General features: G+C 45.8%; 6 protein-coding genes across 6 annotated transcripts; 2 read left to right on the plus strand and 4 right to left on the minus strand.

The window, feature by feature from the left end:
- Positions 1-186: 186 nt before the first annotated feature.
- BDW47DRAFT_118614 (diacylglycerol acyltransferase type 2A) lies at positions 187-1,478 on the minus strand (the record flags this gene model as incomplete). Its single annotated transcript, XM_024815233.1, has 2 exons — positions 187-1,216; positions 1,294-1,478. The coding sequence occupies 2 exons, from the start codon at positions 1,476-1,478 to the stop codon at positions 187-189; spliced, it is 1,215 nt and encodes a 404-aa protein (XP_024670721.1).
- Positions 1,479-1,645: 167 nt separating this feature from the next.
- Positions 1,646-3,465, minus strand: pxr1 (telomerase inhibitor/ribosome biogenesis protein PXR1). Its single transcript, XM_024819140.1, has 3 exons — positions 3,185-3,465; positions 2,320-3,118; positions 1,646-2,265 (listed from the first exon to the last, which is right to left on the minus strand). The coding sequence occupies exons 1-3, from the start codon at positions 3,205-3,207 to the stop codon at positions 2,245-2,247; spliced, it is 843 nt and encodes a 280-aa protein (XP_024670722.1). The 5' UTR covers positions 3,208-3,465; the 3' UTR covers positions 1,646-2,244.
- A 93-nt stretch (positions 3,466-3,558) lies between these two features.
- Positions 3,559-7,605, plus strand: BDW47DRAFT_108344 (SacI domain and endonuclease/exonuclease/phosphatase family protein). The gene is made up of 7 exons (XM_024813209.1): positions 3,559-4,091; positions 4,140-4,341; positions 4,395-6,039; positions 6,086-6,385; positions 6,438-6,547; positions 6,594-6,925; positions 7,035-7,605. Exons 1-7 carry the CDS (start codon positions 3,761-3,763, stop codon positions 7,580-7,582), a joined length of 3,468 nt encoding a protein of 1,155 aa, XP_024670723.1. The 5' UTR covers positions 3,559-3,760; the 3' UTR covers positions 7,583-7,605.
- Positions 7,606-7,752: 147 nt separating this feature from the next.
- Positions 7,753-10,959, minus strand: BDW47DRAFT_108346 (uncharacterized protein). The gene is made up of 4 exons (XM_024813210.1): positions 10,291-10,959; positions 8,788-10,204; positions 8,399-8,711; positions 7,753-8,277 (listed from the first exon to the last, which is right to left on the minus strand). Exons 1-4 carry the CDS (start codon positions 10,293-10,295, stop codon positions 8,126-8,128), a joined length of 1,887 nt encoding a protein of 628 aa, XP_024670724.1. The 5' UTR covers positions 10,296-10,959; the 3' UTR covers positions 7,753-8,125.
- A 96-nt stretch (positions 10,960-11,055) lies between these two features.
- BDW47DRAFT_108350 (uncharacterized protein) lies at positions 11,056-12,800 on the minus strand. The gene is made up of 4 exons (XM_024813211.1): positions 12,192-12,800; positions 11,934-12,140; positions 11,669-11,818; positions 11,056-11,610 (listed from the first exon to the last, which is right to left on the minus strand). The coding sequence occupies exons 1-4, from the start codon at positions 12,564-12,566 to the stop codon at positions 11,377-11,379; spliced, it is 966 nt and encodes a 321-aa protein (XP_024670725.1). The 5' UTR covers positions 12,567-12,800; the 3' UTR covers positions 11,056-11,376.
- Positions 12,801-12,975: 175 nt separating this feature from the next.
- Positions 12,976-16,521, plus strand: BDW47DRAFT_108355 (putative AP-3 complex subunit delta). The gene is made up of 6 exons (XM_024813212.1): positions 12,976-13,140; positions 13,190-13,308; positions 13,367-13,563; positions 13,618-14,001; positions 14,048-14,276; positions 14,328-16,521. Coding segments are annotated over exons 1-6 (2,955 nt in total). The 5' UTR covers positions 12,976-13,138; the 3' UTR covers positions 16,352-16,521.
- Positions 16,522-17,214: the final 693 nt, after the last annotated feature.

The following is a 17,214-nucleotide window of genomic DNA, read 5'->3' on the forward strand; positions in this document are numbered from 1 at the left end:
GATATATATATACATATAAATACACGGCCAGCCTCTCTGCTTTCTGCAATGCGCTGTTGGGAACTATCTCCGACCACTGGCTCAGATGAAATGAAAAATACACCTATGTCGCTAAAATATATAAATATATACAAATGAGCAATCAAGGCCATGATAATCCAAATTCGTGATCGATTAACCATGAAATCACGCAACAATCTCAAGCTCCGAAACTCTATCCTTAGCATACTCGTCCCTCCACCGTTCCCACAACCTCTCAAGCTCCTTCACATATTCAGTATGAAGTTGGTCGATGTAGTTGTCATCGATCTTGTTTCTGTCCTTTTGTTGAACGACCGGGATTGGACGACCAACAACGATGTTCAAAGGGCGGCGGTATGGCATTAGGCCAACATCGTAGTTGAATACACCACGAGCATGGAACAGGGGGATCGTAAAGCCCATTGTCTGCTTTACCAGCATTTGCAGTTTGTGGATGATGGGATGATGGTCCGAGCGCACTTGCTCGTAAAGATCGTTCTCGCCGAATGCTAGCACGGGCACAAGATCAGCACCCGTGCGAACAGCGAGTTTGACGAAACCCTTGCGGCGTCTCAGTACAAGACGGAGTGAATGAGGTAGGGCATCGAGAGATTCACGAGCTCCACCAATGACAATGGTGATGGCCCGACCCATTCCCTCCCCGTCGCTACCACCCTTCGTGAGCAGATTCTCGCACGATTCTCGAGATACGCTCGCGACGCCCATGGCCAGCGCATATTCCCTGTAGAACGGGATTCTGAAATTCGAATCGAGGGTGAGCAGCGTATTTGTTATTCCTGGAAACAACCTGGAAAACCCAAGAGCCTCCGTCGAGAAAGCCGCGAATGCGCCATGCGAGATGATTCCATGTGGGTGATATCCGAAAATGTACTTTCGAGTTGGCAGGAGAGGTTCTGAGCGATGCAAGCGCGCAGGGAAATACGATGCATAGATTGACCAGATTGGGAGTGAGCGCAGGAAATTGCACCTGCCGCTCAAGTTCCCCGATGTGGGAGCCGTAGAGAAAAGAGATATATAGACTAGGTACGGCACCAGAAACGGCCAAGACAAGGGGATAGCACAAGTGAAAAAGAAGATCGTCAAGAATATGGCGATTGTTAGGGTATGGCATAGGACCACAAATGTCTGTAGGCGCCGTTCAAGACCAACATTTAAGGGAGCCCAACGAATACCGCTATTCAATATTGTTAGATGCGTTGTCGTCACTCGTTATTTAGATGGATATTCAAGAGAGGGGAAATCAAAGCCAACCTTTTCTGTTTATTCTTCGTAGCTTCTCGAGTATTGCCAGCAGTAACTCGACCATGCTTCCGTTCCCCTCCCGGTTCCAGGTGACTTTTTCGGTTGCAAGTAGTATCGGCACCGCCATCTTCGGGCGTATCAAGCTTCCCGTTTTCCATGGAAGCCCCATGTCCTTCATTCGAGCGTGCACTCATATCTGCGAGCAATCCAGTGTTTCCAAGAAGTTGTATAAAGATCCAAGACAGCACTGTTGTGCCTGGTACCTATTAGAGGTGGGTACAGGTTGCAGCTCGGGGTGGTTCCAAGCAGTTCGGCGATAAGTAGAGCCCGGATCATGCGGTCGGGATACGGTGGCGGGGTCCAGAACTATGGATAGGCGGTAAAGCTAGTTTTCCACTCACCGCCCGGACATTGTAATGACAATTGGTGAAAGATAAGAGAGAGATAAGGAATGTATGGAATGGTACTTGCTCATCATCGCCCTATGTTATAGGACTACAATCGGACATGTCCTGGGTCTCGCAGATAGTTTTGGTATATGATAAGCGTAGTGTTTATTGTTATAGAGACGATGTTCATTATTTGATTGTTTGATATTCTATGAAGTTGTCAATACCAAAACAGGCCTGGCCAAGCCCACAGTCCGCCAGGAAGCTCAGGACCGTATATTTCCGAAGCCCTTTCTATACATGCCAGCTATCTTGTGACTGGTCTTGAAACTCGGAAACACACTCCCTGAGGAGCGCAGCATAGCCAGTCTCGGTCAAAGCCAGGTGTGTCTGTCATCCTGAACGATGACAGATTCAAAATGCTTCCACGGTCTAAGATCGTAAGATTTGTGTATGTTCTATAGTCTTTTGCTGATCGGGATTGGCATGGTCATTCATGTATTGTGGCGCAAACCCAGTCGCGATAATTGGCATAAAGATTGAGATATTATTGTGTCAAGTCCGAGCGATGTTACGATTTGATCATGAATATCTGCAGCAGTTAGTATGGAGATCTTGTCAAACTACTCAGTGACATGTTAAATACCTCATTCAGAGACTTATCATCCATGACAGCCCTCTTTTTTTGTTGAATATGTCGACTTCTGAAGATCTGTCGTCCAACTGGGCGGCGTTCTCTCGAAATTGGTTTGACATCTGACGATGATGAATCCTTAGGCTCCTCTCGACTGGCCGTGGATACCGAATTTGAATCTGAGATGCCCTTGTCTAGGCTATCATCTTTGTTGTCAATATCCTCGGGCTGTTTTCGTTTCTTGTCCTTTTTGGCTCTTTTTTCAGACTTGGACAGTCCTTCGTCGGCGTCGCAACGTCGACTCTTCTTCTTTTTTTTCTTCTCTTGACGGTCTGATTTATCTTCACGCTCAGTTTCATCGGCCGCGCTTTTGTCGTTGCTTGATTTATCTGCGTCCAAAGCACTGGGTTTTTCTTGAGCCAACAAGCCGCCGCTTATGAATCTGATTGTCTGCCATTTTGTCGCAGTATATTGAGCCATCTTGATTTCATCCCGTTTTTGTTGATCGGCTTCCAATTCTGCATCGGACTTTCCGTTGAGACGACCTAGCAATCCCTTGAAAGCATCAAGACCGGTGGGTTCACCCAGAAGGTCACGCCCCGGCCGTGCTCCCAGGCCGAGGGTGTCATCTTTGAGCGTGACTTTGATGTGAGATGCACTCCCAGCGGTGAACATGTCAGCATGCGCTGCATCTCGTGCGCCGAGGAAGCTCCCAGGGGTCCATCCCTGGGAGCTCATGATTTTATGTCCGAATCCACTGGTCGACCGCGACCAATTTGTATTATTGGGGTCATGAGAAATCTTGGTTCTCCTATAGAGACGTTAGTTATGCTAGATCCATTTATGCTGATTCAAAAAAAAATGCGACTGTACGTACTTGCGAGGTGCTGATAGACCCATTTGCTAATGGCAATTGCCCTGAAAGTGAGCTACGTTATATAAGGGAAGAACTAGGAACAGGCAAACATTGAAGGGGGAAAATAAAGTGGAGGGTAGAAAATGAAGGATTTCTCGAAAAGCATCAAATAATAATCATACCAACGGAGTAATGAATCACTCCACGATACTCGCTGATTTGGAGATTGTTAACCCAGGAAAAAAAAAAATGAAAATGAAAAAAAGAAGCATGAAATGGGTTGACCGCCTACGGGTCTAGGCCAAGCGTACCAACATTCTAGCGGGGTTTGATGTAATAATAGATTACATGGACGATTGAAGGTAAGTAATTAATTTATACTCAACTCCTTTTACAAGAAATCAGCTCTTCAACAAAGAGGGAAACAAGCACGTATTTTGTGTCGATTCCAAGGGGAAAATCTAATGTCTGAGAACACTCAATAACAGGTAATTTGCTGACAGTTTTGGCAAGCAAACTACACCACCACCTTGTCCAAGGTGCTCTACTATTGGCTTGACAGTCAATGTAATTATCGTCGTCTTGTCTATCGAAACCATGTCGAACTTGAGGGTCCTTTCCAAGGATTACCCTAGACGCATTCTCACTCTGACAACCAAAAACCACGCGTTGATCTTCCAATATAATTTGCCAGAGCAGTCGATCAATTCTCAACAGCGGTATGACAATGTACCCCGTTGCCAGGTTGAATTCGCAAGTCTACGTTCAGTAGACTTGACAGGCTATCGTGTGCTTGGTGATGGACATGGCACGCTTGGTTTAATAACCCTTGATGAAGACGTTTTCATCTGTGTTGTTACTGGTTCCTCCAGAGCTGCCACTGTCCGACCAGGAGAAACAGTCTCACGAATTGATAATGTGGATTTCTGTACGTAACTATACTTGCGGTTCTTGTCATTCTGCTAACCAACATCAGATTGTTTGAATCGCTCGGACCATGATGCAATCGACAATATTTCAGAGGCGTCTTTTGGAGCTGAGGAGCTTCACAATGGAGCTGGCTATGATGGCAAAGATTCTATCACGGACCATCCCTTTCTAGCTTTGAAAAAGCTCCTCAGTGATGGTACATTTTACTATAGTCTAGATTTCAACCTCACAGATCGGCTTCAAGATCGGTGAGACGGTACGAATGTCCAGGCGTTGACCGCGTAGTTAACATCAACTCTAGGTCAGACAAGGCTGCGGCGTTGGACGTTGACGCCCTAAAGGAGGACATGCTTTGGAATTTACATATGATCCACCCTCTGCTTCTATTTAGAAGCCACCTACCATCTGCTGATAGACGGCACCTCGACAACTCACAGATGCTGACTTGTGTTATCCGTGGCTTCTCCGGCACTCTGACTATCCCCGCGTCGGTCACCGTTCTTCCTCATGCGCAGACCCATTTCCCTTCTGCTATAACTATAATCTCGCGCCAGTCTTCTCGAAGGGCGGGTACAAGATTCAATTCACGTGGAATAGACGATGATGGCAACGTTGCGAATTTTGTTGAAACGGAAATCATCCTCTGGACCCCTCCTGGTATCACCTTTTCTTACGTTCAGGTTCGTGGCTCGGTCCCTATTTTCTGGGAGCAGGCTGCTGTATTTCTGCCAGGGCAGCAGAAAATAGAAGTCACTAGATCCACCGAAGCCACGCGCCATGCCTTCAACAAACATTTCGAGGCTCTTGAACTACAATATGGAGCAGTACATGTGGTCAATCTTCTTAGTGAACTAAAATCTGGGGAGGCTGAGCTTTCTGCCAAGTTTCAAGAGCATATCAGATCTAGTTATAATAAGCAGAAAGCGGAATCTGGATTGCCATCTGACCACACACTTCTGCGGATGACGAATTTCGATTTTCATGCTGAGGCTCGCGGACCTTTGGGATACGGGGCTAGCAGCCAAATTAAGCATGAAATATCTCACTCCTTATACGGCTTTGCCCATTTTCTGTCAGAGGAAAACAACACGACTATGTCTACTGACGAAAGACCCAGCCCATCAAGCAGATCTTCTGTAATTTTGCAACAGGAAGGGGTCTTTCGGACGAATTGTTTAGACTGTCTCGACCGGACCAATCTCGTGCAAACAATCATCAGTTCGATGGCCCTTGAAGCCTTTGTATTACAGCAAAGGGGAATATATAGTTCTGATATTCAACTGAGGCATTCGTCCCTCTGGGCTGACAACGGCGATGCCTTGTCTAAGATATATGCCGGTACAGGCGCACTGAAAAGCTCTTATACGCGCCACGGGAAAATGTCTTTTGCTGGCGCTCTCGCAGACGCACGCAAAACTGCTACGCGGCTTTATGTCAGCAATTTTGCAGACGGAGCCCGCCAAAGAACCATGGACCTTTTATTGGGGCGACTAGCTGATCAGGTACCAGTGCACATCTATGATCCAATCAATGATCTAGTGTCAGAGGAATTGCTTCGGCGGTCATCGGAGTACTCATACAATAAAAGCATCAAGATTTGGACTGGAACATTTAACGTCAATGGACGTCTCCAGGGACCAGAAACAGATTTATCGCCGTGGCTGTTGCCCAGGTTCAGCCAGCAAGATGATGATCCACTAATTTACGCAGTTGGATTCCAGGAGATCGTAGCTTTGAGTCCGCAGCAGATAATGTCGACAGATCCTACTACTCGCAAAGTTTGGGAAAGTGCAGTCAAGGATTGTCTAAATGCTCGTGCTGATTTGAGAAGAACCCCAAAATATGCCCTCTTACGGAGTGGCCAGCTTGTGGGGACTGCCCTCATGATTTACGTGAGAGAAGACGCGTTGAAGGATATAAAGAACGTTGAAGGGAATATCAAAAAGGTCAGTCAATGTAGCTGCCTGATTAGCCGCAGACTAACTTCTTCAGACTGGACTCTCGGGTATGGCAGGCAACAAAGGCGGTTGCGCAATCCGCTTGGAGTTTTCCAACACTCGGATATGCTTCGTCACCGCCCATCTTGCAGCGGGCTTTGCCAATGACGACGAAAGGAACAGGGACTATGATACCATATGTCATGGTTTGAGATTCCAAAACAACAAATCCATTGAGGACCATGACGCCGTTATATGGCTCGGTGACTTTAATTACCGTGTTGGTCTTAACAATCAACTTGTTAGAGATCTCATATTAGAGGGAAACTACGAAAAGCTTTATAACAACGACCAAGTACATTAACCTCCAAAATCGTCATATTTTGCCCGCTAACCGCTTAGTACAGCTTAATCTCAACATGTTGAAAGGGAGGTCCTTTAGGTTTTACACTGAGGGACCAATTATGTTCCCCCCGACATATAAGTTTGATATATACAGCGATAACTACGACACTTCGTAAGGCACCAACTCGCCAGCCAAGGTGAAAACTAAGTTTGTCTAGGGAAAAATCACGTATACCTGCTTGGTGCGATAGGATCTTATGGAGGGGTTCTGGCCTTTCGCAGTCGAAATACGATTCGGCAAAATTGTACATTTCAGATCATCGTCCGGTCTGGGCTATCTTTTCATGTACAATCAGCGTCATCGACGAGGAAAAAAAGAATACGCTCAGGCGTACTCTGTACACGGAAAGACAAGATGATGTCCACAACATCCTATCCAACAAACTCGACCAAACAAACATGGGAGATGAGGAGGTATCTCAACCCAAGTCCAGTGTCTCTGGATTGCCGTTGGCTAGTTCAGACAATCATAAATGGTGGTTGGAAAACGGTATGTGAAATAAAAATTTGATGTGCAACCCTGTCTTTTTTATTCATCATTTCTGCTCCCCGTTATGCTTCCGATCCTATTCAGTATCCAACCCTAACCAGTCTATTAGGCACCCCTGCCAAGTCATTGGTGGATTCACCTGATGGGTATATCTTAAATCCTCATCGCAAATCCAATCCATTCTATTTTGATGAAGAGGACGACTGGGTCTCATCGCCCAACTCAACAAAGACCCAGTGGACTACAAGACAGGGTGATGATACCAATGGGAGACACCGTTTTCCACCGAGGGATGGTACTTCACAAAACCGCTCGAGTATGCATGGTGATTTGCTTGACTTTTCATCGGAACGCGAATCTGAAAACACTGGAAGTGGCATTGCCCAGACACAGCTCCACACTGCACAGAAAGCGCCACCAATCCCACGAAAACCCGTCTCACTGAGCTCTCAGCAAGAACGGACCATGCCTATGTCAGACAAGAGCATGTCAAATGCCGAAGCTCATAATTCGAAGGGACATCTTGCAGGTAATATACGCTGTGATACTTCCTCGAATCTAATTGATTTGACACACATCCAACAAGGGGAAGACAGTAATTTGCTTGATGGACATGCAAGTGAAACTGTCGGTTGGAAACCCCTTGTCCCTCAATAATGCCTGATAATGCAACACATCCTTTAAAGCTCGTGCATCAAAGTCTCCTATAAAGTTTACGGTTTGGCTTCTGGGTGCCTAGTAGCCTAAAACATACTTTTGAGGTAAAACATCCTTCCCTCCCCCCTTATAAACTTTTACTCGACGTAAAATGAATAGAACAAGAGAAAGTTGATTTCTGCGATATCGATTGGACAAATCAATGCTCTATAGGGTATATCCGCAAGTCACAGTAAGCTAAAGCCTTCCATGACTTCCAACACCACGAAAGCCTCCAAGCTTCCCAACCTAGAAAGAAAAATGAAACGCACAATATTGACGACTGTCCACAGATATAGTAAAACAAAACATGAATGTACCTACAACCCCCGAGGCATGAGAAACCAATCCCGTCAAGACGAGAGGAAAAGCCATGCCACCCCAAAGTAGACGAACATAACTAGACCGAATCAAGTATTTCTAGCCCAAAGCTCAAACCACCTTGCAGGGTCAAGTGTGATTCCGGAAATCTGAGCGACGACTATGTTTCGATGACCCAGTCCGTCACATAACACGGCAGCAATTTCCGTGCTGGACGGCTACTTTAGGCTTTTTTCCCGCTTTTAAAGCCTTCTGGATTTTCCCACGGTGGTTGCCAACCATCCACATGGCGAAGGCCCCGGGATCGGGGGCTTTCGGCCGGGGTTTCTTAACGCCTGTAAAAAAATTGTCAGCTTATTATAAAGGATGTGTAGTATCCCAAAACCGAAGCAAGTGAGGCAAAAGTCCAACTGAAGACAAAGCACCCGGGTCACCATATAAAGAGAGATTTCATACCTATCCCTTCGAGTTTTTTCTTTGAGTCTCCCTGGTTCGCAGCTTCTGCCGCAGGCGCCACAGAAGGTTGAGGTGGGGCTGAAACTTCAGAACCAGGAGGCTCTGCAGATGAGGCGGGATCAGGATCCTTGGGTTTCTCCGGTATAGGCCACATATGCATTGTTATAGCCCAGTCCGGTTCAACGACGGTTTCCCAGACTTGTGGAAGTATTATGTCGCCATTTGGGCCGATCAGATCATAATGCCCTTCGGCGACATGAGGCCCAATTACCTCGATGTGGAGGAAAGCTTGGCGGATGAGATTTTCCATTCCCTTCACGCAAAGGAGTCAGACACAGCATAGAAAGCTTTGCGGGGTTGCGATCAAACGAGACAAGGGGATGCTCTACCTTCCAGGTGCAACATAGATCAAAGGGGAAGCTGAACTTCCTACCCACGGCATCTTTGAATTTGATTGGCTTTTTCTTTTCCGCGGATTTACTAGCAGCTGCTGCGGTTGCAGCAGCAACAGCTTCTGCTGCCGCTGCATTTGCTTTGTCGGTAGCCGCTGCGGCCGCCTCCTCTGCTGCCGCTGCCGCTGCTGCTGCTGCTGCTTCCTCCGCCTCTTTCTTGGCTTTTGCAGCCTCTTCCGCGGCTTTTTGCTCTGCCTCTGCCCTAGCTTGAGCAGCGGCTGCTTCCGTGATTCTCTTCTCATGTGCGGCGCGCTCTTCTCTAGCAGCTTGCTCGGCGGCTTCCTGCTCGATTGCAGCCTGGCGTGCCGCTTCCCTAGAATCTCTAGCCTCGCGCTCGATTCTCTCATCCATTATTAGTTTCTCTAGTCGCGCGAGTGCCTCATCTTTCGCAGGATCTGTAGGTTGTGGCGCTGGAGATCCATTCGACTCAACTTGGCTGGGAGAAGGCACACGAGGGTAGTTGTTGAAATAGGGTGGAAGCATCCCCGGAACCATTGCATATGGCTCCCTAAATGGATAATAGTTCCCTGGACCATAAGGGACCAATTCATTGGGACCTAATGGCGGGCCGCCATATTGCATGGGGCCACGAGATGGCGGCATGTGATGAGTGATTGAGTGTTGTGGCGAGCTGTGACCGTCGCTTCGCAGATGAGAAGATGGTGTCGGATGATGCACATGCTGTCCTCCGTGGTGATCATGAAGGAAAAACGGTGGCATTGGATGGCCGTGGGCGTGGGGCATGGAAGGGTTATAGCCATAAGCCGAATGACCATAAGGCGGCGGCTGGCTATGTTGATAATTATGGCCGACTCTTATGAGTTGATCGGAGGGGGGTTGCGGTGCGCTTGGATGTGCAAATGTACCATGAGGCACAGCACCATTGGGATAAGTATATGAAGGCCCCGGCGAGGAGCTACGTGCATAACCTGGTCCCCGGGCCGCTGGTGACCAATATCTTCTTTCATTAGACGTCCGACCATAGTGAGCACCATATTCATCCGCCGAGTCTATACTCTCTGGAGATTCTGGAGAAGGATGGCGGCGAGAGCGACGTTGGAATGATTCACGCTCCGGCGCAAACTGACGTCTTGTTGAATGCCGTCGATCAGAAGACAAGCCACGTACCGGATTACGATTTCTTGCTTGATGTGATGTCCTAGGTCGAGAGGCAGAATCGGAAGGTTTTATTTCATCGGGGTACGATAAGTGCGCCCATTCGCCGTATGGGTCATGGTAGTCATGACTCCCAACGTCAGAAGGAGGTGAAACCTGCACTCCAGAAGAATCCTCTTCATCGGATATCGAAGACCCATCCGAGCCATGAGGACTAGGACCAATTCTGATGTTAAACCTGTGCGGCCGTTAGAACTATGTAAAATAGATAGAGAGAGAGAGAATAGATAAATAGAAAATAAAGCTATGTATACTGGAACGTACGTCATTGAGTTTACCTATGGGTTAGATACAATGCGAAGCACGGTATGCGATTGACACAATGTTGGCGCGTTCAAAGATCTCCCGGCGCTTTCAAGTGATGTTTTGCGTAACACCATCAAAGAGAGGAAATCCGAAAAGTTCGAGAGTTGTGACTGCAAAACAAGGGGAGGGAGGGGCTTTCCCCCCTGGAGATCTCAATGAGATGAAGGATAGATATACAGATGATGGAGTAATAGTAGCAAGGAAAAACAGAGGATGGAACGGAGGATATTGTTTGTTTTGTAGCAATCCTCGGGGCTGGTGACACAACTCAAGGGTGATGGCAGATTGGATTATCTTCGAGAATGCTCTCAAAAATTCGCTCGAGGGCTATGGAATTAGCGCTAAATGTCAATTATGCAACATGACATTGGAAGCAGCCCGAATAGACTCCTTGGGAGTATAAACTAGAAGGATGTGAGTTTCAGGCACGATTCCAATATGTGTGGTTGGAAAAAGGAAGGCAAGAAAAATTGGTGCAGAACAAAAAGTATAGACAGAAGCTAAGATAGAGATGTGTGTGGATGAGGGGTAGGTACGGAAAACGCAGTCGAAAGTGGCGAGAGAAAGTCGACTTAACTAGTCTAACTTGCGCGTGAAACTGACTACCTATAGTTGGGCCTTCGAGTGGAGTTTCGGGCATATCACTTTCCAAGAGGGTTTTTCATTTATGACCTTTTCCTGTTAGGCACTGAGCTGGCGACCTTATTTTGCAACACCGATTTGCTGGCAGCGAGCTGCTGCCCAAGTGCCCAATGAACGTTGATGCCTTCTGCACAGGGGCCTGCAGTGACCAGGTACTGTATACAGTGTACATATCCCACAATGAAAAACTTTGTATTCGCTACCTACACAATCATGATAATACACCATTTAGGGATGGTGAGTCACTCTGGTGTATTCAAAGGTCCGCATGCCCGCAAGCAACAGCACTCTGGGATGCGATAGGTAACATTGCTCGGCCTATGTCTCGAGTATTGCAATATAAAAAGTACCATGATTCTTCCCATTATTTGTTCTGCGCTAACATACTAGTCTCTGGTCTCGTCAGGTTGTGTCCTGGAGACAATCCAATAGCTCCTTTGCTGCTATGATTTCTCCTTGGCAGGACTCCCACAACTGATGATCCGATGACCGTAGTTCTATAATGTGTTCGAGACGTCTCTTTGCAAAGATGTGTAACTTCGAGATTGTAGCTGCCGGGATTGTCTTTTCCCACTGCGCAGCTGAGATCTTGAATTTAGTATCCCCTTGTTTCCCATCCAACAAAGGTGAAGTAGCCTGGGAAGTGTCAATTAGGAGACCATATTGAATTATCGCAAGATCGATTAGGACTAACCATGACAAGGCCATAAAATCCCCTTAAGTAATCGTCACAAAGCTCAATGCTCCGGCAAAAGCATCGTATAGATCTTACTAAGTACTGGCCAGATGTCTCATCGCCCGAGCGAGCACAGATATATAAAACTTCGCCCAACCGAGCATGGATCTAATTTGATTCATGGTTTTCAGCGATCCTTGATTCGAGTAACATAGTGACGGAGGTTTGTGGGAAAGGGACATGGGAAGTGAAACACAGATATTGACTGACAATCCATACTTACATTCCAGGCATTGGCTGCAATCAACAGAGACTCCTCAAGACAGAAAATCGCTTGGTGTGTCATTCCCTGAGCCACATACAAGTCTGCAAGCTCGCACCACGCTTCAGCATCTGTGGGAACAGCCTTTAAGATCTCCACCAAACTGGAGATCGCCTCCACGGGCTTCGACATTGAGCGCAAAATCGCAACTCGACGCTTAAGAATTGGCTGCCAAAAAAAGGTCAGTCCCTGCACGTCAATAACTGGTTTGACACGAACCAAATTGACCGGATTTTCCGAAAGTATCGAGTCGTACTTCTGCAAGCATTTCTCTAACCCAATTTGTCCCTTTGCAACAGCTTCTTCATAGATGCCATACAAGCCAGAAGTTCGTTCATTGGAAGGACCAAACCGATCGCTTAACAGTTCAAGGCAGTGTAGGGCAGATTTATCGTCACCCGTTTGCAAACAAGACAAGAAAAGTTGTTCGAGTAAGACATAGTGGCTCGGATCTTCCTGTTGAGCTGGCAACAAATTTATTTTCGCAGAAGTAGCTTTTGCGCCAAGGATGATGGGCGCTTGTTGTGAGAATCTGACGTTATCGACCAAGCTGGAGCTGTGGGAATATTGGCCTTCTAGGGATGGGTGCCCCATATTGTTGAAAGATCGTGTCAGGACACAAGGTATGTTGCGAGTGAAACCACGTATAGTGCTATGCGATCGTTCAAATCTAGAAGGTTAGACAATAACGAGGATACAGGCTTATAGGGTCACAGATAGCATATTAGATATGAAATTCTTGAGAGTCAGTTGAGTCTGAGAAATCCTATCATCATGTGTAAAACAAACACCATATAGGGGTCACTGCGAGAAGGTTGTCAAACTGCGTGACAATAGATGTACCTACTAACCTAGTTAGGTACGACGAAGATACGTCACGTATCTTAGTCTGCTGATAGGCAAATAGGCGCAGGTCGGGGCGGAGGTGACGGCGTGACTAATCCTTGCTCCGAAACCACAATCTTGGTCAGAAGTATACCTACGTTCTCATCTGTGTCTCTTCCAACATTTGTACGAACATACATTATACTTTGGGGATATTATGAAGTGTTATGCTTGACCAACTGCTTTCCTTGATAATATGATGTATTGAAAACATGAGAGATATCTCGACCGAACCTGAGGCAGACTAAGACCATCAGCAACCGCTGACATCCCTACACAATATGTTAGTCTCGTTGTTGTGGTATATATTATTACTGACATAGTCGCGGCAGGTTTGAGAAATCTCTTTATGACCTTATAAAGGGTCTAAGAAGTCATAGAACTGCAGAGGATGACTATATACAGAGTAGTTTACGAGAATGTAGAGCAGAGGTTAAATCACAAGACATGGGTATGTTTCGCATCGCTCCTGGCCTCAATGTGTCTGGCCGACGACTGAACAAATCTAGATAAGAAGGCCACTGCTCTATTGAAACTGTTATACTTGGAGATGTTCGGGTACGACATGTCTTGGGCCTCTTTTCACGTATTAGAAGTCATGTCATCCTCAAAATACCTTCTCAAGCGAGCTGGATATCTTGGGGCCGTACAGAGTTTCAGAACCGATACCGAGATCTTAATGTTGGCCACAAACCTGCTGAAGAAGGTACAAAAATGAAGTTCCTACCACGATCATTTTCGCTGTCTAATGCACTTGCAGGATTTGGCATCTCCCGGCGTCCCAAACATCTCGCTTCCTTTGATAACTCTGCCAAATATCATCACGCCTTCCCTTGCTATGTCGTTGGTATCAGATGTATTATCCCGAATATCTCACACGCACGCTGTTGTCCGTAAGAAAGCTATTGTTTGTCTTTATCGACTGGCCTTGGTTTATCCGGAAGCGCTCAATGTGGCCTGGCCAAAGATAAAAGATCGACTTATGGATGAAGATGAGGACAATAGTGTGACCACAGCTGCCATAAATGTTGTGTGTGAACTTGGTTGGAGAAGGCCCCATGATTTACTCCCATTAGCACCAAGATTGTTCGATCTGCTGGTGGATGGAGGAAATAACTGGATGGCAATAAAAGTTATCAAACTTGTATGTCTATCTCCCTGGGCATGTAGTTCTTTTTTAACAATGGCAGTTTGCAACTTTAACGCCTTTAGAACCCCGGCTAATCCGAAAACTTCTTCGACCTCTGACCAATATCATCAGAACTACTTCTGCAATGTCTTTACTATATGAGTGTATCAACGGCATAATACAGGGCGGGATACTGGACGGTGATGGGGCTGTTGATGAGACAACCGAGATCGCAAGTTTGTGCGTTGGGAAACTTCGTGGCATGATAGTCACTGATTCTGACCCCAATCGTACGTAATTTACGTCCACGGCCTCAATAACAGTGCTAATTGACACACCAGTGAAATATGTCGCACTGCTTTCGTTCAATCGAATCGCGGGTTCATACCCCAGGCTAGTCGCAACGCACCAAGATGTCATCCTGGGCTGTCTGGAAGATGCGGATGTTTCGATTCGTTTACAGGCGCTTGATCTTGTATCTCAAGTAGTGACCAGCGAGACACTTGTGCCATTTGTCAATCAGCTGATCAATCAACTGGACGACGAACATCAAGTGTTCCCTGATCAATATGAGGCCGATGAGGGAGACATGTGCACGGAAAGTGACATGTCTCACAAACAATACTCAATGCTTCATACAGGGTCTTCATTCTTGCCGAAGGATTACAGCATTGAAGTACTACATCGGATTCTTGATATATGCTCTTATAAGAACTACTCCAACCTTCTGGATTTCGAGTGGTACGTGGGTGTTTTGTTGCGACTGGTCAAACTCGTTCCCGCAAGCAGTCGAGGAAACTCCTGCTTCCCATCTTGGCAAGGCCGCAACCAAGGTAGTATCGGACACCGGATTGTTTCCGAAATACGCAATGTCTCTGTTCGTGTGAAAGAGGTTCGATCAGAGGCGACCACAGCAGCGGAATGTCTGATCCTCACCAAAGACAGGGATGCAGTGTTCCCCAGGATTACGGCAACGGATACCGATATTTTAGGACCACTCGCATGGGTTGTCGGGGAATTTGCACAGCATCTTCGATCACCCCGCGAGACCCTTCTATCACTGATGGAGATAGCCACCACGCCACAATCAGCACATGCGGTTCCACTTTCCATACAAGCAATCCTAAAAATCTTCGTGGGAACTATCCTCGCAGAAGATGTACCGTGGGATATGCAGGGGAGGAGAGAAGCTACAATTTTATTGACTCGCATTACTAGATTCCTCGAGGCTTTGACTGTTCACCCGGACTTGGATGTGCAGGAGAGAGCCATCGAATTTCTGGAAGTCGCACGCTTGGCCGTGGATTCAATCCAGTCGGAAAGCCACGCAGCAGATGAGATCCCTTTTCTGCTGTCTTCGATCATTCCCGGGATGTTTCGTGGTTTAGAACTCAATCCGGTGGCTGCCAGCGCCCAGAGGAAGGTTCCTCTGCCGGAGAATCTCACCCTCGATGAAGCTTTTCAAAAAGATTTACCCGGCCTCTTCAGTTCTCGCCATAGTCGACCGAAGAGGCCTAGGATCCAATCGTTCACAGAAGATTTTTATTATCTGCAAGGAACTTCGACGTCTGGTGAACATTCTAGTCCCGGTGATTTCGGCTATGAGATTTGTTCCAGCCCGTCATATCAAAACCATACCGTGCGAGATATAGACGGGGTGTCAGCTATGACATTGAAGAAGGCAGAACGAAGGGAACAGTATCGAGACGACCCATTCTACATCGATAGCGAGAATGGAGCGGGGAATTTGAATTCCATCGGTCCGGATGTTCATGGGGTAGATATTGATTCTATCCCGATAGTAAATCTGGGTTTGGAGGAAACTGGGAACTATCACAAGACCCCCACAGGTCGCAGTAAACCAAAAGACCCTCGACGAAAAACCAAAAAATATGACATTATGTCTGATGAAATGATTGGTCAAGATGATCCAACAGATTTGGAAGACTTCAATCAGACTCGCAAAGCTAGGTCGTCTTTACTTCAGGTTGACTCAAGTGGATTGGGCCAGCTTCCCATGGGAAATGACAGGCGCTTTTCACCCTCTTCGCACGATCCCACGCGGATTGGAGATGATGCGGAAATGGCGAAGGCAATGCAAGAAGTCGAGCGAATGCGATTACAGATGCAGCGAGCATCAGAAAGGGTTCATCTTGAGGGATTCCCTGCGGAAGGGACTTTAGTCAAGAAAAGACGGGGGGGTCTGAAAGCCCATGATGTTGCTGAGGCGTCGGGGGATCATGATACCCAGAGTAATGATGATGTTGCTCTCCAGGTTAGCAAGCCTAAGAGAAAAGGGCACAAGCCCAGATCTGGCAAGAAAAAGAAGGGGAGAGCAAAATCACTTTTAGAACAAGAGGAGTAACTTGGTGGCAACTTCTGAAAGATCTTGTGTTCTATTTCTATATCAACTGCTCTATTCTTGTATTCTCTCTTTTTATTACTGGCTACTGGCTATCTTACAGGAGGACAGGGGGTAGTACTATATCATAAAATAAAATAGTGTATAAAGGGTTCCCACAGAGCTCAAAGTGATCTAGATATCTTTTATAGTCAAGTGGTTGTTATGCGGTATTCCAGGGATGCCGCATCAAGGATTGGGTAACATGCTAGGAGTAGTAATAGAGGATTATATAGAGAATAGTAAGAGAAAGTCTATACTAGAAATAATTACTGACTCTTAAAAGAATAAAAGAATTAGAGACATATATATATATTTGATAATATTTTTAATAACTTAGTACTTATAAGTCTTAGTAAGTAAGTTATTTAAGATTATTATTTAGAATTATTATTTTTGTTATGCGGTAGCCTAGGGACGCTGTACTAAGGATTAGGTAACATGCTAGAAGTAGTAATAAAGAATTATATATCAGTAGTGTTGGACTGGATTAGTTTGAGTTGGATCAGTGCCCTAATAGATCAGTTTATTGGGTCAGTTTTCCCTAGAATTTTAATTAGATTAGTTTAAAAATATAGAAACTGATCTATTCTAATCCAATACTATTATAAACTTTTATTTTTCTTAGCTAGCTTCTTTATTACTTACTCTAACTTATAACTAGTCTAATTATTTTAGCTTGTATAGAAGCTTAGTTAAAGATAATATAATATAAAAATATTATTTTATAAAATAATAATAAAATTTTAAAAATTTTAAGAAAATAACAATAATATATATATATATTATATTTCTAGTCTTATTTTAATAAAAAATATATAATTATC

Source organism: Aspergillus candidus, assembly GCF_002847045.1.
Source record: "Aspergillus candidus strain CBS 102.13 unplaced genomic scaffold BDW47scaffold_33, whole genome shotgun sequence".
Taxonomy (NCBI): Eukaryota; Fungi; Ascomycota; class Eurotiomycetes; order Eurotiales; family Aspergillaceae; genus Aspergillus; species Aspergillus candidus.